We start from the raw sequence: 24,281 nt of genomic DNA on the forward strand, positions 1-24,281 counted from the left end.
AAAATGGATAGTACTGTATTTATACCTTCGAAGAGGTATTGTGATTTTTTATTTCGGGGTTTGAAACTTTGAGGTTGATTAAAGAGAAGCGAGTAACTTTACCTGCGTGAGTGAAAGCAGTACCTGACAAATATAAAGCGGCGTTGTAAGGTTGCATTACGTGAATGTGAGAGAATAGCTAGGAATGTGACGACCGATACTATCTATATTTGCCCATTTAGATTCACAGATAGACAGACACAGTGTTGACAGCATACCAGTATTCAGCTACTGGACGCACACACAAAAAAATCATCTCATCAAGGTCAGTACATGGCCCGTATTTTCGCACGATAAGTAGACTTTCTAACATCTCTTGCTTAGCGATCTATTTTACTTAGTACACCCCATTAGTGTTTGTCTTTTTTAGCACTAATTTAGCTTGCAAATAAAACATACAAGAGACGTGGTAGGTGGTGGTGACCTTCATCCACTTACTTGATGTAGTGCTGCCTACTTCCTCTTTAGGTGACCCTCCACTGAGTGACAAGCCTAATGGTTTCCTGTAACCCAGGAAATAATTTACAACTCTGGGTGGTAACCGTATAACAAAATAAAGAGATGATGTGGAACATACTATGCTACCCCTGTTAGCTGGGTGGAGAGACCCAAAAGCGGAAACCTCCACACTGTTCCCCGCGCCTTGCTGTGGTGAGGCGCTGCCCTCCGCAAGGGGACATCAGTCACTGCATGGGATGACTCTTTAGGAGCTACTGCTACATACAACAGAATATGAGGATGATGCAGAGAAGCGTAAGTCAGGAACAAAACTTACATCATCTCGGTCTCGCCAATGAGCTTTTTTATTTCTTTTTTAAGATGAAAAAGGTCGGTGACAGAGCCTGTTAGAATAAAGCTTTGCCCCCTCACTAGTGCTTCTCTGTATCACCTTTACACATCTGTCCCGACGCCTCACTGCACGATAATATCAACGTGGTATATGCAGAAATAAATTGGTATGCAGGAGGCGTTGACAGCCGCCTATCAGACCAGCTTAGGGAGGTGCAACTTACCTAAACCTCGCTGCACTGACTAAGGACGGTTAGGTAAGGAGGCTGACATTTTAGAGAAGAAGCAAGGTTTCTAACTCACCCACCATGCCTAGAACTCAAACCTGACCTTGTTATTATGAGTCAAGTGCTCCACCAACTAGGCCACCGAACAGCGTGACAGCCTAGTAGTATACGGTTGCTCAATCCGGAAGCAGGTGGTGGTCACGGCAGACGGGCGAAGTAAAGAGCAGTGACGGAGGGCCTTGTAAACTTAACACACATCCGTACTGGTAAAATGATCACTCTCTATATGTAACTTATACTACGCATCATCCACCGCGCAGACCGTGTATGCAGAGAGCCTATCGCACTGCATGAAGCGGGGCAATCGCAACACGCTTAACGGTAGTGACTTTTTTTCTCGCCAATTTTCGCAGCAGTGGGAAAGTTTAACTCCTGATACAAGGCTTCCAAACCAACAGTTATGCTCAGCCGTTTAACTAGTAGGGATTTTTCAAGCTGAATCGTCTACATTTGCCTTAATACATTTACTAAGTGGGGCAGAACCAGTTAAAGGGTTATTGAAATGGTAACTCTGTGACTGGCATCGATTTCCACAGTTTAACAATAATTTCCTTATGAAAATGCATATAAGCACACTCAGGTAACTGGAAGGCATAACATGTTCTTGCAGTTAGGTAAAAACAGTAGAATGAAAGTGCTGAGAAGTGTTTTTTATCAGTTACCAAACGAGATGGGTATTTAAACTGCAAATGAATATAGGATGATTAAATCTGGTCACATGAATGGATATAATACTCAGCTAAATAAGACTGGTAAAGAAGTGGTGAATTGTGATTCTGGAGTGAAAGTGAAAGTTACGGGCCTCGACGCGTGCTTAGGGAAATCGCAAATGTGTTTGTCACTCACAAGTCTTCCAGTTTGCTATTTGAAGTTGAAAAGAGGTAATGAAGTACAAGAACATACACAGTGCTAAGGAAGTTTCGAGGTATGAGTAATTTTGTAAGCTGAATACTGGATTACTCAGAGGGCGGTTACTTTCCTTCCGCACCCCGCCAAAACGAGAGTCTTGTCACGACTGTACCCTTAGGTCGTTCGTCTAGCTAATGCGGGTCAGGGAATGGAGTGCAGGGCAGGGTACGAGACGGGGAACAACGGTACATGGTGGGGGACGATGGTACATGATGGCGGACGATGTTATATGGTGTGGGACGGCGGTACATGGTGTAGGACGACGGTGCATGGTGAGGGACGATGGTACTGTACATGGTGTGGGATGATGGTACATGGTAGGGCATGGCGGTACATGTTGGGGGAGGATGGTACATTGTGTGGGAGGACGGTACATGTTCAGGGAGGTCGGTACGTGGTGGGGGACATCGGTACATGGTGGACGATGAGAAAGGTGAATAATGGCTGGCAGGTACAACACAAATCGTGGACCCTTCTTGTGAGGCTGGGTATATAATGATTTCAAAGCACCTCGTACATTATTTAAAGAATTTCAAGAGGCATGGATTTAAAGTGTTGCGCAGCTCTTAACCAACCTCTCACATAAGCTCCTATTATTATCTAAATGGCCTGAATTAATCAATAGTATAAGGTGTATACCTGTAACCTTTGACCAATCCATTTTCAGCTCGTGTGGTGAGGTACGACTGCCCCTCCCTGGTGGAAAGGTCAGGTCATACGGTGGATTGACTCACTCTAACGATGATTGTGGCATATATAATACATTTAATAATTATTTATAAGAAATGAATGTTTACTATGAACTGGCTAATAAGGCTATATGAGGCCATAGAAACTAATTCTGTTTTACATCTGTTACCTAAGTATGATGGTGATTGTTTATGTTTACTCCCTTCACTGTGTCTGTCTGTCACCATGATTGCGAATAAGAACCAAAAGACAAATCGTGATGAAGATTTGTGCTTATAATTACGTGGAGATGATATGCTTAAATTCCGGCGAAAGGTGTTGAACGGAAGGAGGCAGAGTGATGACTTTATATACCAACTCAGCGTAATAGAAGTTCACACTCCCACGACTGCCCTTTTGGCCTCATTATCAGGTTGTCATTTAGAACACGCCCCAACGTTACGAAAAACCGTGTTGCTGGAGAAAATCCGGGAATGAGTACAAAGTAACAAGTGTTTATAAGAAAATTAACATAGGAACGCGGACAGTTGAACATGATGACAGGACAAATGTGGATATAGAAGTTTTATGCCCACATATGGACATGTTTACTGTGAAAATACTGCATATGTGGCCGCAACTCCTCAATCCGAATAATTAACTGTCTGAAACCAAGAAGCAAGATTAGATATGGATGGAAAAAGGGTGAAAGATCGCGAGACATGATATCGAAGGCATGAATAAAGTGACAGTATTACCAGAGAAATATTAACTCATGGAGGGGGAAAGAAGAGGTGGCATCACGTCAGGAAAGACTGTAATAAAACCGTGGGTGGGGATGGAGGCACCTGTATATGGCGAGGTGTGTGTGTGTGTGTGTGTGTGTGTGTGTGTGTGTGTGTGTGTGTGTGTGTGTGTGTGTGTGTGTGTGTGTGTGTGTGTGTGTGTGTGTGTGTGTGTGTGTGTGTGTGTGTGTGTGTGTGTGTGTGTGTGTGTGTGTGTGTGTGTGTGTGTGTGTGTGTGTGTGTGTGTGTGTGTGTGTGTGTGTGTGTGTGTGTGTGTGTGTGTGTGTGTGTGTGTGTGTGTGTGTGTGTGTGTGTGTGTGTGTGTGTGTGTGTGTGTGTGTGTGTGTGTGTGTGTGTGTGTGTGTGTGTGTGTGTGTGTGTGTGTGTGTGTGTGTGTGTGTGTGTGTGTGTGTGTGTGTGTGTGTGTGTGTGTGTGTGTGTGTGTGTGTGTGTGTGTGTGTGTGTGTGTGTGTGTGTGTGTGTGTGTGTGTGTGTGTGTGTGTGTGTGTGTGTGTGTGTGTGTGTGTGTGTGTGTGTGTGTGTGTGTGTGTGTGTGTGTGTGTGTGTGTGTGTGTGTGTGTGTGTGTGTGTGTGTGTGTGTGTGTGTGTGTGTGTGTGTGTGTGTGTGTGTGTGTGTGTGTGTGTGTGTGTGTGTGTGTGTGTGTGTGTGTGTGTGTGTGTGTGTGTGTGTGTGTGTGTGTGTGTGTGTGTGTGTGTGTGTGTGTGTGTGTGTGTGTGTGTGTAGTCTGGCTGGTTTAGATGCATACTGACTCTGTACGGTACTCTGTCCACTCTAACTTGGCCTAAAAGTGTCATCTCTCTATCTTGAATGTCGAACTGTAAAAAGTGGTTAACGCTAGAATACGATGCTAGTCACGAAGAAGTTCTCTGGAAAGGATGTATAGCCACTGAGTTACGGGAAACGTGCTGCAAATTTACGGAAATCTCTGCCAAGTTAAGGTGGACGAACTGTAGGATAACACACACACACACACACACACACACACACACACACACACACTACGGTACTCTGTCTGCGTGTCTCTGCCTCATTCTATCTCTCAATCTATCCACCTATTCTGATTAATAAAGGTAAACTCTTCCACTGTACCCCACGACCTTTCACACATACTATTCATTATTTACTTAGTTCACCCTAACTCCCTTACAGAAAACTTTTGTAATATTTCCACATTTTCAATTGTTCTTTACCCTCTGTTCTCACCTCCACCTATGACCAATTCGAATCTCCCGGAAAACATTGAAGATTTTTTAAAATAAACAACAGGTGCCTGCCATACAAGGTTTACATTTAATTTTGAAAGCCCGAATTCTTCTCTTCGGAAAAAATAAATAAATGAATAGATAAAAATCCTCTGTTGTTAGCCTCAGAAATAGTCCTTCCGTTCAAAGAAAAGGATTAATTATGCTACTTTTTAAGACTAACTAGGATTTATAACGACTTTAAAAAAATCCATTGGCGATAACTGAGTAAAATTCTAGACTGTAACACAAAAAAAAAAAAACAAATTTTCCATGAACACCGTAATTTATAAAAACATTTCACATTATAGGCCTGCAAAATCATTTTATCAGAGGCTGGATGTGCTGCACCGACTCTCTGCCTTCTGGAATCATGTATGGCCTTTCTCTCTCTCTCTCTCTCTCTCTCTCTCTCTCTCTCTCTCTCTCTCTCTCTCTCTCTCTGCGCTCTCTCGTGAGGAAGGGAGAGGTCACCATATACGGCGTTTTCTTCCAAATATAGTGGAGTCAGAAGCTTTGTCATTGATCAGTTCCTCTCGTTTTACAGATTCCACTAAGTCAGTCTCTCTCTCTCTCTCTCTCTCTGTTTACCACAACGTTGCATCCCTCTGATTTACTATGGCCCTTACACAACCTGACCACAATTCTGAACTCTCTGCTTGCGTGCACTTCTCCTTTAAGGCAGACACAAAGCACCTGTCTAGCTACACACTCTAACCCTCCTCTGTACAACTCAACATTACAGGAGTTAACTAAAATTCTCAGTCAGTCGTGCATCCAACTGGTCAGATCTGGAGCAGTGTGCCTCTCCGCCGCTTTCCATCCGCCTGTATTTCAAACGCAGAAGGTTAAATCTTAGTGTTCGCTCTGTCTTGCTTAATTTTAGGCTCTTTTGCATTAGAAAATAAATGAAGTGAAAAAAAAGGCAGAAACTCATAAAGAAGTAAGCTTGGCTCTTGTTTTATATTATCCTAGTCCTCAAACACGTATGAAAGGTTTGGTTCACTTCCGTCGAGGAGTCTGCACGAACACTCAGGGACTTTCTCCTACTGCACCTGCTCCACACTCATCCCTCACACACCTGACTCACATACGTACCAATTAAACCTTTCCCACTAAATCAGCCTCACACCCGGCTCACACTAAGGCTACACACACACCTATTTTACACTTTTTCACTTCTCCCACACACGCGCACACGCACACGCACACGCACACACACACACACACACACACACACACCTGCTTCATCTTTGTCACCCCCACACACTTACCTCATGCTAATTCACCCATTTACATACCTGCCTCACACTTGTTCACTCCCCCACACACAGATCTGCCTCACACTGGTCCACTCATTTACACACCTGCTTACACCTCCCCCACACACCTGTCTCACACTTGTTCATCCCCTCCACACACACCTGCCTCACTTGTTCACACACACACACACACACACACACACACACACACACACACTCCGGGGGTCATCGCCTCTTTCCTATTTCACAGACCCTGAAGAATTTGACCTCGTTTTCCCTTCCCTGTTTCTCCACCACCTCCACCGTGTGTGTGTGTGTGTGTGTGTGAGAGAGAGAGAGAGAGAGAGAGAGAGAGAGAGAGAGAATGTCATGGTAAAGGAATGTAATGAGGTGTGTGGTGAGCGTGGGTGATGTGTATGATGGGATGTGCTGGGTTGGAAAACTAGTGAGACCTGTGAGGATATGTGTGGTGATGTGAAAATGGGAAATGTGGTGTGGTGAAAGGTGTGGTGAGAGGCGTGGTGAAAGGTGTGAAGTCACTGTGAGAGATGCAGAGGTGTGGTGAGAGGTGTTGTGAGGTGAGATGTGTGGAGGTGTGGTGAAAGATGGGAAAGCATGGTGAGAGATGTGGAGGTGTGGTGATGTATGGAGAGGTGTGGAGGTGTATTGAGGTGTGATGAAGGGAGAGGTGTGGTGTGGTGAGAGGTGTGGAGGTGTATTGAGGTGTGATGAAGGGAGAGGTGTGGTGTGGTGAGAGGTGTGGAGGTGTAATGAGAGATCTGCAGGTGTGGTGAGCATAGCCCATTAATGGATGAACGTGGCATGCGCGTTAAAACCATGGACTGCAAATTAATCCTACTTCCCATTCCCTGTGTGTACCCATGGCCCCCACCCGTGTCCTAAAGGGGAATGGGGGTGTTGCTCAATGGCAATGTGGGTGCAGCTGATGGGGAAGGAGGGAGAGACCAGCCCTTTATCGGCCACCTGAGATAATTTCACAATATAACGCACCACAAAAAATAATAACAGTACCAGCCAGAAAGAGAAGAGAATTACTATCACTGCTTTAGGCATCATACCAACCCCTCTGAATCATAGGAGCTCAGTGCTAGAGTACCGTACTGGGAATGGTGTCACTACCACAAAACCACAAAGCGTCTACAGACCACCTGGCGAAGTGAGGTTTATATAGCAATTATGTGAACAAATAAAACGATCAATTAAAGGTCCGTATATGACTGGATGGGAGAATGGGGAGGCGATGACCAAAAAACGAGATAGATGGAGCTGGGAAACGGAATGGCGAGAGAAGCTTTGATGCAGTTTAGTTACCGCCACCCTGGATGAAGTCTGGGATTAGGCGTGCCCTAGACAGATAGGTACACATGCAGACATAGACGGATAAAAGATAGATATTGTGGTTTGTGAGTGCGTTGACCCCCTTCCGCCGTCTCTCCCTCCCATGACCACGTGGGTGAGAGCAGACATGGGGCCTCAACTGTATGGGTGGTTCCGCATCCCGCCCCTCCCCGCCCCGCCCCGCCCAGTATCCACCCACTTTAATTCTGTGGTTTTGTCTGTGGCCGCAGTCTGACCTTCCGGTTCACCCACCACTCAGCACGCAGCCACCCATACACCTCCCTCCCCCTCTCACCTACGTATACCTCTCACCCACACACCTCCCTTTCACATATATTCCTCTCATTTTCCTATAACAACTCGTTTCTCCCTGATTTATACTTCCCCTTCACCCAACAACATTTTTCTCTCATCTACACATCTTCCTAACCACACTTCATCCTTATCCACACATCTTTCTTAGCCACATGTTCTGCCTCATCCACCCACTTCCCTCTCGCTCACACGCTTCTCCTTCATCCGCACCTCCACCTCACTCACCCAACCACCCGCCACCTCCCCAACTCCCGTCACTAACAAGGAAGCAAAACCTAAATGATAGCTGTTGATGCATTTACCCTCGTTTTCCTGACTTCCTTCTGTATATTCCCGCACATCCTGCTGCACTGGACAGGAAAAATAAATATCTGGAAAATATCTCACTGCATTTTTATTTGGCTCTGTTGTTTCAATTGTTATTTTTCGTTTGCTATTTTGATTATAGCTTTACATCGTTGCCAGATCAGCTGACCCAACATAAACCTACAAATATCCACGAATAACTGATCCAACTGTACGCGAAATTTTAACTCCATCTAGGATTGCACTATGGTATACAAAACTGTCCTCCGTTACCCTGAATAATATACTTAAGTAAGTATATGGCAGCTAAATGGTTAATCAAAACAGCGACAAAAAGAGCACTGGTTTTACTGTTGTGCGTGTGAAGGCGAGCGTCACTTCAGCTCATGCTTTTCCTTGACATTTCAACGCAGGCCACTTATTTACTACTTCAAGTACGTCAGTCTCTGTAATTTCCTTCATGTTATGTCTGTCTCCTTCGCATGCTAGTCACCCTTCCTAAAACTCAGGCATTCCCGTGTCACATCAACATACGTCAGTTTGTCACGTCATATGTTTCTCACCACCACTTCACTCACGTCATTCCTTGTCATCTCAAAACATACCTTTAACCGCTGTACATTAACCTTTCACTCAACTCAAACATTCATCACAACTCATATTTCCATTACCTTAACGCATACCTTCATCACCTCAGCATATAATCATCACATCCACACACGTCTTCGCCTGAGAGCACGTCACTCCCGCCATGCAACAGGAGTCACGCAACTGCGTCACAATAGAGCTAACATCCTGCTGAGAACACCAACTCTGTGATTCGTCTCGCTGCCGACATCAAGTATTTTTCATTCTCAACCTTGGATCAGAAGTCTGGGAACTTAAAAAGACCGTGAAGCGTAAACTTTGGAGTGTGCAGAGGGGACTGGAGAGGATAATATTACGTATCACACGCAGAGGTCAAAAGTACGCTTCTTGGATAAGAAAGTACAGAAAAGTAAAATACAAATAACACATTAAGTAGCAGAAATAATCACGACAGGTCAAGTATTTCGAAGAAGATACAACAGTTGGATAGCTTGACTGACGGTTTGGCAGCCTAGAGTTGGTGTGGGTAAAAGACAGGTAAAAAATCAGATAACAATGAAATCCGTAAATTTTCTTGGCTTGGAGCGACAAGGTGACAAGGTGGAAGTGACCTTTTTCGTGCAGTGGACAAACACAGGCTGATGATAATGACGTCAGTAATGATTATTTGTCGAAGCAGTGAAGGCAACCGAGATAACCTAATGACAAAGCAGCCAGAATGATCAAAACCACAAATACATCGCGTCAAGGCTAACGGTAAGGTGCTGGACTAAAAAAAAAAAAAAATAGTGCGTGTATTAACTCAGTATTTAATTTGAAGGAAGGACAAGGAGGTCACAGAATCTTATCGTATCTCTAATTTCTTTTGCAACGACTGTCATAATTAGAAGAGGGAAATTATCATGAGCAATTTTCTCTTCTCGCAGGAATGACAAGAAAGGAAGCGTGCAGAAACTTCCCATATATCTTGTTCCTCCTGTTAATCAAAATCTAAATTACGAGATGGACTTGATCGTAAACCTCTCAGCGAATCCGAGTTCAGGGCTGGAGACTTGTGGAAAATTACGAGAGGCGAGGAAGTGGCATAAGTCAGCCTCTTTCCACATCTGGTCACACTACTCCATGCGTTTCTTTCTCTGTACACTTTTCCATGGTCTCTCTCTCTCTCTCTCTCTCTCTCTATACTGGCCTACATCCCTCTCCCGTGACCCCCTTACCTATCCAAGCCTAAAGGAAAGAGAGTACACTATTTACTCTCCCTTACCAGTAACTAAAAGAGAGAGAAAGAGAAAGAGTGAGTGAGACAGAGCGAGAGAGAGAGAGAGAGAGAGAGAGAGAGAGAGAGAGACCTTCCGTTCCCCCTTTAAGAACACACACACACACACACACACACACACACACACACACACACACACACACACACACACACACACACACACACACCTGCGGACTTTCTTCCCTACTGCAGCTTTCTCCACTGGCCACATGCCTTTTGAGTGACGTTCGTTTCACACTGGGTTCCTTTCACTTCTTCCCCATTAGAGTTCATCCTTGGTCCTCCCCACAAAAATTATTCCATCTTTTATTCCTCCCATCGCCTCCTGCCAGCGAATTTTTGAACTGTTATATTTTGGAGCTTCTTTTCTTGATGAGGCTAGGTTGGGTTGGATTAGTTTGCTCTGTTAGTGCTATGATATGTTTGGTGAGTCCTTTTTTTATGTGTCCGACTCTGGGCATAGGCTTCACGACCCGCTATTTGAGGCCCAGCAGTTCGAAATAATACACACCCTACTATGTTCGTGTTCGTGCTAGGTTAGGTTACTGTTAGATTACTCTTTTAGTATTGATATTTAGTTAAGTTAGTGTAGGTTAGCTTGGGTTACTCTGTTTGTGTCAGATTAGCTTAGGTTAGCTTAGGTTAGGTCAGGGAAGGGTAGGTTAGGTTACAGTGTGTTTATTATCGTTAGGTTTTTCTACAAGTGTTAGGGTAGGCTGGTTAGATTAAGGTTTTCGGTAAAAGTAATAAAGGTGAGCATCCTAGAAAGAAAAACACTGATGCTGATATGGCCAACAGTATACAGAAATGTCTCTCTCTCTTTAGTTTGCCATAGCACCTTTCATTCCCCATTCTCCATCTTTCTTCCTTATACTTAAAACAGTGATATTTGTGGTGTTTTACGTCTTCCTTATGAATATATATGAAATTAAAGAAAGAACACACACACACACACACACACACACACACACACACACACACACACACACACACACACACACAGGGAGGGGGGGAGTCCGTCACTTCAAATTGTTATTAGCTCTTCACGTGCTTTCATCTCTCTCTCTCTCTCTCTCTCTCTCTCTCTCTCTCTCTCTCTCTCTCTCTCTCTCTCTCTCTGAGCGCAATAAACCCGTTAACTATGTGTAGGTTGAGAAAAATTAACTGAATACTTTTTAAAAAAACCAAATTTTAAGAAACACAGAAAATGCCACGGAGTTCAGATCCGCAGACACGTAAAGACAATTCAAAACTCAAAGAGGTTAATCGAAATGTCACAAAATAGCTTCTATGAATGGAAATAAAATAATCACCATCTGCATCACCATCATCCTGACTTCTTCCTATCTAAGGTGGAGAGAGGGAGGGTTTAGATTCCAAAAATGCGCCTCATATTACCTGCCAGACTCAACTAATCCTTCGAGTGTCACATTAAAGGGTGACAAGAGGACGGAATCAGTCTCTAAATATGTGGCCGAGAGTTCCACCATAAGCACTTTGAAAACCAGTTTGAAAATAAGTCGGCATAACCAACCCCTCACTGAGTATAAGCTAACTGTATTTCTTAAGTCGATCGTTAAAATCACCATCATTAAGTTATGCAAAACATTAATATTAATGATGCCAGTAAATGAAAAAAATAAATGAAAAATAGTATAGTATCGGTGCAGTGAGAGGCTGAGTGTAAATACAAACAGCTTCAGGAAGCTACAGGGATCGTACAGGCTGCAGATACATCGACCGTGCTGCCAGAAACCCGAATTTAAGCATCAATAATGTAGCCTATGCACTTTCCAACCCTTCTTGGCCTGAATGCACTTACAGTTCGTTATTAATTTTGCGATTCATGCCCAGAAGCACAAAGAGGGGAAAGTAAACGTATGAAAAAGGCAAGAATTATTACTATTGCCTTCATTTTAAAAGTGCATTCTGCCGTTCCCTCCCGAAATTCATTCAAATATTTTTGTTGGACAGGTGTTGCTTTCATGTACTTTTTCCTCTACGACCCATTGCCGGAGGGTGTGGAGGGTGGGTGAGAACGTTTTTAAATTCCTGCAATTAGAAAGTACTAGTGAGTCATGCTGTGAAGGCCAGGCAACCTACAGGGATGGTGAGGTCTGAGTGATCTGAGTACCTACGTAACTCTCTCTCTCTCTCTCTCTCTCTCTCTCTCTCTCTCTCTCCACTTCACCGTCCTTCTTCACCCACTTTCATATCATTTCACTTCCTCTTCACTCCCTTATGACCTCCTCTCATTCCTTCGTCTTCCACTTTTCTCTTTCTCGGCCTCTCCCTCTCTCTTTCTCTCTCTTCACCCACTTTCAAGCCCCACACTTTCACCCCACCATCACACTCTTTTGTTTTTCTCCTTTATCATTATCTGAATCCTCCCTTCCTCTATCACCTCCCAAATTCCTCCTCTCTCCCCAGTCATTTACCTCCATTCCTTATCGTCCACACTTTCCGTCCTCAACATCCACCTTCTCCAGCTTCTCTTACTTCCAACTCTCCCTTCCTCTTTAACCATCCTCCCCCTCTCTCCTTTACAGCAGGCACTCATGCTCCATCACCCACACCTCCCCATACCTCTTCACAAATCCATAATCCCATCACCCACACACCTCTCCCCGTCACCTCCCCCCCCTGCACACACTCTTCCCCACCATACACTCTTTATAGTCCTCACCTTTATTCCCCCTAACATCTCCTTCCATCACCCACATACACTCTTTCCTCATTCCACACACTCTCTACCTCACCCTACACAGTCTCTTCCTTCACCTTCCTTGCCCTTTTCCCAAACACTCTCTCCCCTATGTCCGTCCCCTATCACTCACTTCTTCCTTACCAACACACTCCGCCTCATCACCTTCCTCCCCATCACCCACACACTCTCCCCTTCCCCTCCCACTCCAGTCCCACACTCCTCTCCATCTCCCTCGACCACCATCATCCACATCCTCCCTTCCCTTTTTTCTTTTCTTTGCTCCTGGGATAACGTGGCCTCGAGTGTTTAGTGACGAAATGTATTCCGATCATCAGGTAGCGGTTCATTGTTTTTGTGTTGCCAGCATTTTTCCAGCAGCTTAAGGTCAGTCAGGGGAAGCAGCTTGTATCAGTGAGGCTGCACGCAACTACACACCACACACAATCCTCACACCTGCACGTAATCCTAATATTTGTATCTGTATGCAAATCTCTCACCTGCAAGCAATCCTTACATCTGCATGTAATTTTCGCACCTGCACGCCGTCCTCAAACGTGCATACATTTCTCACATCTACATGCAGTCCTCTCACTTGCACACAGTTCTCACACGTGCACGCAACCTTACACCACACATCCTAACCCTAACACCTGCACACAACCCTCACACCAACACGCAGTCTCACATCACACACAATCCTCACACCTGCACGCAACCGCACATCACAAGCACTACAGACAAACACTTTCACACTCACACGCACCTTCTAACAGCCTCTCCTTGCCACACTTACATCTCAGGAATACTAATGTTCTCAGCGGCTATAGTTCCGCTCAGGGATTAGGGTCGCATTCGAAGTGGGTTTGGAGATGGCACAACACCCTTTCCTTTGCTATTTGTCCTGTGCATTCGACCACAATATCCTCTTATATAGCTATGGCTGTAATTATGCCAACGGGAAAGCGGTACCTCTGATATACACCAAGAATACTGCCTCTAATCACGTTAACGTTAGACGATTTTATTCGGCTGAGGGACGTTCCTAGGAGTCAAGGAAATCCCCAGACAGGCTGTGTCACGGGGGCATTAACGGGATTATATTTTGTGTGTGTGTGTGTGTGTGTGTGTGTGTGTGTGTGTGTGTGTGTGTGTGTTTGCGAGCGGCGCCGGGTCCCGTATGATGCCGTAGACAGGTTTTGCCGGACGGGTATCTGGAGTTATCAAGGCCACACACTTTCACCAATGTCCTACCTCCAGCTTTCCTGCCTCTGCTCTCTCTCTCTCTCTCTCTCTCTCTCTCTCTCTCTCTCTGTATAAATAACCTTTTTCTGTAGACTGACAGATATTACATTCTGGCTGCCTTCAGACGATCCAGTTCAGCTATATACTGCCTCACTACCGGACAACGTTGGATGTGACTGTTGTTGATATTTGAGCAACAGGCAGACACTCACGGCAAAGCAAAGATCAGTGGCGCCATTTGTTGACATGCCTGGGAGAACTACCTTACCTTGGGGAAATGAACCGAGAATTGGATCCATGCAAAAAGAAGGAACAAAATCATTGTTACCATAAAATATTGGTTATTGATGCTTTGAACTGGATATGTCATAATTCAACAGCTTTTATGACATCTCTGATATTTTGATTAACTGTCTCAGTTATTCGTCTCCGCGTCCTTTTATGCATATATTTTCCCTCAGACAAATGTAATCATCCGGTATTTGCAAGCACCCAAGTACTATGCTACAGCAACGATAGAATTAATCGAAATATGTTGTTTTAACTCACTGGATTTAGCCTATATAAAGTAAGGAGTTGCGTCTGCAACAACAAACGGAAAAATAAAGTGTTCAACAGAGTAATTAGGTCACTGCATAGAATTCATACAGTATCCACCACTGCCTCATGTCTGTTATCAAAAGTGGTATTAGTGCGTGAGCTCAAAGCAGTTTGTGGACAACCCGTACTACCAAAAAACAAATCAAGTAATGTGCATGAAATATTCACGAACACCCGAGTCTAGTGAATGCTTGAGTAAAACTTTGGAATTTTCACAGTAACTTTTGTGCAGGAGCTGACAGGGGGAGGAGGAGTTTCTCTGAGGGGAAGGCGAGGCACATCGAGAACTCACGTCGAAGTTAGAGCAAGTCAGGAATATTTGTAGTGCAGGGAGTCACCAAATATTGCTTGAAATAATTAACAGGTTTCTTTGACGCCTTGCAAACCACCAAATGTGCGAATGACAGACATATAAGGAAACAATCAGCAAGTAACAACACAACATCCTCCCAGCTTGTCTGGGGGAGGATGTTAGAAATACTACTTCAGCTACACGAGAGATACAAGTACTATACCTGGGTGTCTGCAGCCGACCAGAACCTTCCACCCATTTGCAGTCATCTGTGTGTGTGTGTGTGTGTGTGTGTGTGTGTGTGTGTGTGTGTGTGTGTTCACCCGGGCTAATTTTCTGTCAGTCATTACAGTTTATTCTCCTTCACATACCACCGCCACCACGTCTGGCGAGCGTTGTTGACATTCGGGCTTTTTCGGCTGGTATTTTTTCCCGGGTCCGTGGCTTTCCAATTGTGTCCCAAATATCACGGCAACCTTGATATGCCGGCCTTGACTCACCGTTGTGTCGTAAGAGACCTCGTGAGAATTACATGCTTCTTGCGCTTGTCACTTTTTGTCACGTTGGGTAAAAGCTTTCTTCTGTTTCCTTGACCAAAGTGACGCAAGCAGTGGACGCCGCCATTCGTCTGACCAGAACGGTACTGATAAATTGCTCTTAAAAAACCGTCAGCCATTGAGGCTAAAACTTTTCTAGGTAGGTTATTTTTTCTTGACCTTACTCTGGTTACACCCAAACGATTATTATGTTATGGTTATCGCGCGTCGATTTTCCTGTGCAAAAGAAGGTTAGAGGGTTCATAAAATATCTCCATCAAAAAGGATTCATCTGTTTGTGCCTTATCAAAATTGCCCTCTGTATGTTTCAAAACAGCCTAGATATCTTTTACACATTGGCAAAATCATCTCTAAAATATGTACAGATAATTTCTTGCTTGAGTGAAACGTTGACAGACTCGACTTTTATTGTTTCATGAACACGTAAATCTTCTACACTGTTTGTGCAGACTCGCTATCTCTGAAGCCCGTATTCTTGGCGGGTAAGGAGGTTCCCTAGCACCTCTTCCTTAGCGATTTATTGTGCAAACTACCCATTAATGCTGTCCTTTGCTTCTTATACCTTTTCAGTGTCGACGTTGATTGCATACAACACACAAAAATATAGTAACGGAGCAAAACCAGAAACAAACCGGTAAGGAAGAGGTGTCAGTATGCTTCCTAACCTAACGAGACCGCCGTGTGCGTGTCATGCTTCCAGACTCCTCTTTGGTGTGCCTCTAATATCTACCAGTAAAGGTTTCGCGGGTAAATAAGCCTTGTATATACATTATCTGAATGGTAATCGAGTCACAATTATTCACTACCATAATCTTTCGCTCTGGCCACAATTGTCTTCTTGGTTATCGGCTCCCCATTCGTCTCTGGACAGAATCTTCATTAGTAGGCCTCGTGCCTTTTTTATTTTTATTTTTTTTTTTATTTTTTTTTTTAGAGGCGAGAACATCTCCAGGAGTGACCCTGACCTTCTCTCTCTCACAGACGATTTTCAAAAACGAGGTGCTTCATTCTCATAGACTTTAACTACTTTAGCGAAGCCACATCACACCACACCACACCACACAATACACCATTCCACCCTCTCACACTACACCACACAAAATCACTCTCCCACATCACACCAAACCAAGAGTATAAACCGAAGGGCCGCGAAGTTCCCGCATCAAATATTTATTTGCCTTTTTGTATACTCAGGCTAACCTAACTTCGCTTGAAACTGCAGTATGTCTATCTATAATGATGAACAATAACAAGATACCTGTGGCCATAACTCTTCGCTGTATCAGTTCCAACAGAGAATATAACTTACAAACAGTTCCTTATACGTTCACTGTAAAGCAGCCCCCATACAACAACAGACTTGCTAACACCTCACCCTCACAACACAGGCAATCTTTCAGCAAAATCTCAACGAAATACACATATCTCTGAGAGCACCTGGTTGATGTGGCAGATCACCAGGTTCACAGCCATTTGCAACATTAGCAATACTGACTACAGTAACAGCAGTATTGCAATACGGCGTTAGTATCGAAAAAGTGAGATGGAATGGAAGAAGAGCCGAAGGATTGCCATATCTGTCACTGAGCTCCGTGAATTAAGTTGCAAAGGACGAAAATCTCCGCTGACTCAAAGTGAATGAACAGCAGTATAAGGACTGCTCCGGAATGGATGAAGAGCGGTCGGATTGTCATTTTCTGCCACTGAGCTATGTGAAGTAAGTTTAAAAATGGACGACAATCTCCGCAGAGTCAAGGAGGACGAACTTTAGTTAAAAATTTCCAACCACTCCGGGGCAGCAAAGGTTAACGTGCCTCTCTCATTGCATACTCCCTCCCCTTGACTTTCAGCTACAGTTTTCCCTCCAATAATGCACTCGCTGATGTCCTAATTCCCTTGACCTTTTCCCGCTGGGGCTTACCGGGCTTGGTGACCTTTTATTGACCTGACAAGTGACCTATTTTCCACCAAGCCAGCCCTCACAGCGGCCTACTTACCGGCCTTTCTCCTAATCACGCCCACTGCCCAGACATTTTGACTTTATGCGACTTCCTGACCAGTCTGAGAAGTAGGTCAAGTGTTATTTTCTATTTTCTGTTGTAAAACTGAACTCAGGCTTCAGATCACGAATTAAACAAAGCTATGCACATCTCACTAGGAAATAACGATTTTTTTTTTTTTTTCTACTTTTAACTTACGATGATTCCTCGGCCAAACAAGTAAGACTAAGTCTTACATATTTTCTACGTCGTTAATTTTTTAAACAATGTATTCAGTTAAACCAAACTCTTTCACTCTTCCAAGTAAATCCAGAGAACTAAAATATCCCGTAACTGAGCAAAATCGTCTGGTGACAGTCTCGGTGGCGTGTCCATTACAGTGAAGGGTTAAATTAATAAGGAAAGGATTGGAACCCGTGAAGACTGAAGGTAAAATTAATGAGAAAAGGATTGGAACCCGAAGAGACTGAGGGTTAAATTAATGAGGAAAGGATTCGAACCCGAGGAGACTGAAGGTTAAATTAATGAGGGAAGGATTCGAACCCGAGGAGACTGAAGGTAAAGCGGGTAATTTCTCGCAGCTGCCATTTGAAATTATGGGAGAAAGTTGCCGGCCTCTGAACGAAACTTACTGCTGGGAGGAAAAAAATCAGCAGGAAAAAATAACATAAAATCGTGAGAGCAGGTGGATAAAGACAATTGGCGTTAATCTGAAAGGAGACAGGAGTTTCTAAAAGACAATTGATAGTGTGACTAGACGTGTAAAGCAAGTATGGGTAACAAAACCTTTCCCATAGATTGATCAGTATCTTTGTATCTCTCTCTCTCTCTCTCTCTGTATATTAAAATTATACACACTTCATTGTCTGTTTATTGCTTATCATTATGTTTTTTTTATTTATTCTTATGACACTCGCCTTCCGTTTTCTACATCAATAACTTTATCGATGTTTACTGGTAAATCTTAATCTCGAGGTTATAGCCACGCTGCATTACCACGCTGCATTACCTATATTTGTATTTACTGATTATCTTTCAGTCTGTTTATACGTTTACCTGTCTGTCTATCAATCTATCTATCTATCTATACATACATACATATACATACTGGACCATACATACATACATATTGCACTAAATTACTATTCACTTGCCATTAGGAAAGCGAATTCTCAGGTCCCCCCCCCCCCACTTCCCTTATGATCAAGTGTCAGATCAGCCAAGGTGATGTGCTGGTGTGTGCAGGTGTTGTGAAGGTGTGTGCGGGTGTTGTGCTGGTGTGTGTGGGTGTTGTGAAGGTGTGTGTACGTGCTATACAGGTGATCCCAGGAATGTGTCTGTGTGTGTAGGTGGTGCAGCCCTAAAGGTGTTTTTAAGTATGATAAAAATGTATGTGTATGCATATATACTGCAGGTGTATGTGTGTCCGGATACTGTGCCCGTACTTGTGCAGGCGTTCTACATGTGGATGTGCCGGTACTAGCGGGTGTGTACGTGTGAGTTTTTTGTTTGTTCGTTCGTTCGAGTGTTTGTCTGTGTGTAAGTAGGTGTTTTATAATTGTGTACAGGTATTAAACAAGTGCGTGCCGGTGTCATGCAGGTGTTCTGTAAGTCAACAGGTATACACCATATATGCCAGTGTTCCACAGGTGTGTGGAGTACTCACCCTGCGAACCACTTCCTCCTGCACTTGTACCTCCGCGGTCATGGTCTCCTATAAGCGACAAACTTCGACAGGAACTAAAGCAGCTATGCCACAACTGACGGTAACCAGCAACGCCGTCTGTATGAGTCCGTATAATAAGTCCTGGTGTCACGGTAGATAAAATCCTGTGGACACGGAATGGAAGACAGCGGGAGGCAGAGCTGTGATGGCTGCGGCGGCGAGCTAGCAACTGACTGGAGCGGCGAAAATCGGGTTGTGTCGGACGCAACCTCCCCCTCCCCCCCCCCTCCCGGACACACCACCCCGCCATCCCTCAGCCTCGCCCTCACCCTGCGCCCTCACCCTAGCCCTCGTCACCCTGATTAATTGGCCGTTGGCAGGCTGTTGATTTAACTGTTGGCCGGTAACACAAGGGAGCGTGTCTGCTAAGAGTTTTCCAGGAGGCGTGAGAGGGGCTTGATTCCAGTTAGTTTCTCTCGTGACGTCATTTGTGTCAGCCTCACCCACCTTACATCCAGCATCCCACGCCACACCGCCACACCACACCACACCACACCTCACTCCAAGCACATTACACCACACCATACTCCAAGAACACTTCATCACACCACACTGCACTCATTCACACTAGGCTTAACTCCAGATAGTTTCTCTCGTGATGTTGTTTGTGTTACAGCCTCAGTCCCCTGCCATCCAGCATACCTCACCACACCGCCACACACCACACCACACCACACCACACTGCACTCCAAGCACACTACAGCATACCACACCACACTTCAAGCACAGTACACCACACGACACCACACTCCCAGCACACTGCATCACACCACACACACCACACCACAACACAACACAACACATCACCATATTCCCAGCGCATCTCACACCAACACACCATATCGCCACATCACATCACACCAGCAGTTCCAGCACACCACAACAAATCACACCACATACCACACCATACTACATTACACCACACCATACCATCACACCGCACCAAACACCAGTACGTCGTACCACACCACACTCCCACTACACACCACACCACATTATACCACACCACCACATTCCCAGCATACCACACTACACCACTTCTCTCACACTCCCACCAAATCACCACATATGCACGACACCAGCACTCAATACAAAGCCACAAATCAAATAACACCACACCAACACATAGCACAGTACAGCATATCACACCACGCCACACAACACCACACTTCCAACACACCACACCACACCAAGCCTTACCACCACACTCCAAGGACACTAGATCACACCATCACACTCTTACAATACCACACTGCACCACGCCACACCACACCGTATCACACCACACAACGACACGCATAACCACACCACACTGGACCATACCACACCGCACCACTCCACACCATACCACGCTGCATCACCACTATACATCATGCCACACCACATCATACCACACTTTTGGCACACCACACCACACCCAACCACATCCCACCGCACCACGCCACACCAAACCTCATCTCACCACACCTACATTACTACACGGTCACACTCCTAGTATACCACATGACACCATGACGTTACGCCACACTATACAACTCCACACCACACCACGTCATACCACACCACGTCATACCACACCACATCACACTTCACCACATCACACCACCACACCACATCACACCACGCCACACCACACCACACCATATAACATATCACACCACAACGCCACATCACACCACACCACATTACACCAGCTCACTTCACACCACATCATACATCACACCAAAGCACATCATACCGCCACATCAAACCACACCACCACACCGGACCACACTGCACCACACCACACCACGTCCCACTACACCGCTGCACACCACACCGCAACACCATACCACACGGTTACATTACACCACCACACCAAACCACACCACACCAAACCACTCGATACCAAATCACCACATCACACCAAATAAGAACACATTACACCACGCCGATCGCGCCAGTCACACCATACCATATCAGGATCGGAGCACAACAGAACACACCACATTACACCACAACTCTTACACTCGCACCACACCACACGATATATCAGTGACTCCCACACCACATCACACCTTAAAAACAAAACCATACAACACTCTACCACCATATCATATCACATCATACCACCACTCACGTTACACCACACTCCCACCACATCACACCGCACCTTACCACACTTCCACCACACCATACCACACTACATCTCAGTAACCTTATGCTGGTGTAAATTATCTCGGTATAAAGTGCTGTGTGTGTAATTGCCAGGTTATCTGTAGGTTACAAGTCTTAGAGAAGTAAGACTGTGGCACGGAAAAAGAAAATGCATGCACTTATAACCCTGACCACTCACACACACACACACACACACACACACACACACACACACACATACAGAGAGAGAGAGAGAGAGAGAGAGAGAGAGAGAGAGAGAGAGAGAGAGAAAGCGAGTACTTGTTCATACTTTGCACACAAAAACATATACATCTTCAGTCCTTACAACCCCACACACACACACACACACACACACACGTACACGCACGCACGCACACACACACACACACACACACACACACACACACACACACACACACACACACACACACACACACACACCACCTGCCTGACCTACTCACCAATCCACCAAAGAGTCCAGCTTTCATGTAATTTCCCTCCACCCGCACCTCACTACACACACCTGCACCCCACTACACACACCTGCACCTCACTACACACACCCGCACCTCACTACACACACCTGCACCTCACTACACACACCTGCACCTCACTACACACACCTGCACCCCACTACACACACCTGCACCCCACTACACACACCTGCACCTCACTACACACACCCGCACCTCACTACACACACCCGCACCCCACTACACACACCTGCACCCCACTACACACACCCGCACCCCACTACACACACCTGCACCTCACTACACACACCTGCACCCCACTACACACACCTGCACCCCACTACACACACCTGCACTCCACTACACATACCTGCACCCCACTAAACACACCTGCACCCCACTACACACACCTGCACCCCACTACACACACCTGCACCCCACTACACACACCTGCACCCCACTACACACACCTGCACCCCACTACATATACCTGCACCCCACTACACACACCTGCATCCCACTACACACACCTGCACCCCACTACATATACCTGCATCCCACTACACACACCTGCATCCCACTACACACACCTGCACCCCACTACATATACCTGCATCCCACTACACACACCTGCACCCCACTACACACACCTGCACCCCACTACACACACCTGCACCCCACTACATATACCTGCATCCCACTACATATACCTGCACCCCACTACATATACCTGCACCCCACTACATATACCTGCACCCCACTACACACACCTGCACACCACTACACACACCTGCACCCCACTACATATACCTGCATCCCACTACATATACCTGCACCCCACTACATATACCTGCACCCCACTACACACACCTGCACCCCACTACATATACCTGCACCCCACTACACACACCTGCACCCAATTACACACACCTGCACCCCATTACATACACTTGCACCCCTCTACACACACCACCCCACTACACACACCTGCACCCCACTACACACATCTGCATCCCACTACACACACCACCCCACTACACACACCACCCCACTACACACACCACCCCACTACACACACCTGCACCCCACTACACACATCTGCATCCCACTACACACACCTGCACCCCACTACACACACCTGCACCCCACTACATATACCTTCACCCCACTACACACACCTGCACCCCACTACACACACCTGCACCCCACTACACACACCTGCACCCCATTACACACACCTGCACCCCATTACATACACTTGCAATCCACTACACACACCTGCACCCCACTACACACATCTGCATCCCACTACACACACCTGCATCCCACTACACACACCTGCACCCCACTACACACACCTTCACCCCACTACACACACCTGCACCCCACTACACACATCTTCATCCCACTACACACACCTGCATCCCACTACACACACCTGCACCCCACTACACACACCTGCACCCCACTACACACACCTGCACTCCACTACACATACCTGCACCCCACTAAACACACCTGCACCCCACTACACACACCTGCACTCCACTACACATACCTGCATCCCACTACACACACCTGCATCCCACTACACACACCTGCATCCCACTACACACATCTTCATCCCACTACACACACCTGCATCCCACTACACATACCTGCATCCCAGTACACACACCTGCACCCCACTACACACATCTTCATCCCACTACACACACCTGCACTCCACTACACATACCTGCACTCCACTACACACACCTGGAGACCTTTATGCGCAGACAACAACCACTATCACAATAACAACAACAACAACAATAATAATAATAATTATTATTATTATTACAACAACAATAATAATTTCATTAGGTGTATAATAGGCTACTTTATTATGAGTAAATAATAAAAACGCGGGAATTATGAAGCATCTTTTTCACAGTAATATTAGTGATGCTCAAGTCCTTATAAGACAGTATCATTATTAACGCAACAAGCCAACACATCCATGCGAATGAAGCAGGAGATAAAAATACGCTGACCCAGGCACACAGCAGGATTCAGCATGGGCATCCAACCCTGACATGCAGTCCAAGCATCTTCCCCTTCATAAATACATCTCACGCCACCGCCCCAACATGTTAGGAAAGTGCACAGAAACAGATCAATAGAAATGTCTGCCTTAAAGAGGGGTTGGCCTAGGATATACTTAGCACTTTGAACCACCCGGATATACAACCAGAGACAAAAGTTTGCCTGCTATTTCACACTTTGTCATTGAAGTCTGGTAGCTAACCTTCCTAAACTAAGGTGACTGCTACGTTTCTCCACCCATAACACTCCTTGATAAGATATGTTTGGGAGGAGGGTAACAGACATGCCTTAAGTGTGAAGTACTGCAGCTGCAGCACAGAAATTGTGTCCCTGGCTGTTCTTGTCAAGCACCAATACACAAGGGAGAAGGGGAATGCAGGAGTAGAGATCAAGCCACTTTAGACCTTCCCCTGAAATTGATTGACGAACACGTGTTGCTTAGCGAGCCTGTAATAAAGTTAGACAGCTCCTAGTTTTGTCAGTCAACCCGTTTAGTAACCATGGCAACTTTTTTTTTTTTTTTTTTTTTAGCTGAAGAAACATCGGTCAGACATCCTTTTTTTCTCTCTCTCTAGTCACGGAAATCAAAGGG

At 45.4% G+C, this 24,281-nt stretch overlaps 1 protein-coding gene across 2 annotated transcripts in view; it reads right to left on the bottom strand.

Annotated features, from left to right (window-relative positions):
- The window catches only part of LOC145414978 (coactosin-like protein), a 94,124-nt gene extending 75,000 nt beyond the window's left edge, over nt 1–19,124 (bottom strand). For both annotated transcript variants that reach the window (XM_080284393.1, XM_080284392.1), the window contains exon 1: nt 18,912–19,124. In XM_080284393.1, the coding sequence (XP_080140519.1) occupies nt 18,912–18,953 (42 nt within the window). In that variant the 5' untranslated portion in view covers nt 18,954–19,124. The remainder of the gene's footprint in view (nt 1–18,911) is intronic.
- Nucleotides 19,125–24,281: the final 5,157 nt, after the last annotated feature.

Source organism: Coenobita brevimanus, chromosome 101, assembly GCF_032717465.1.
Source record: "Coenobita brevimanus isolate Jiangsu-jjx chromosome 101, ASM3271746v2, whole genome shotgun sequence".
NCBI classification, from domain to species: Eukaryota; Metazoa; Arthropoda; class Malacostraca; order Decapoda; family Coenobitidae; genus Coenobita; species Coenobita brevimanus.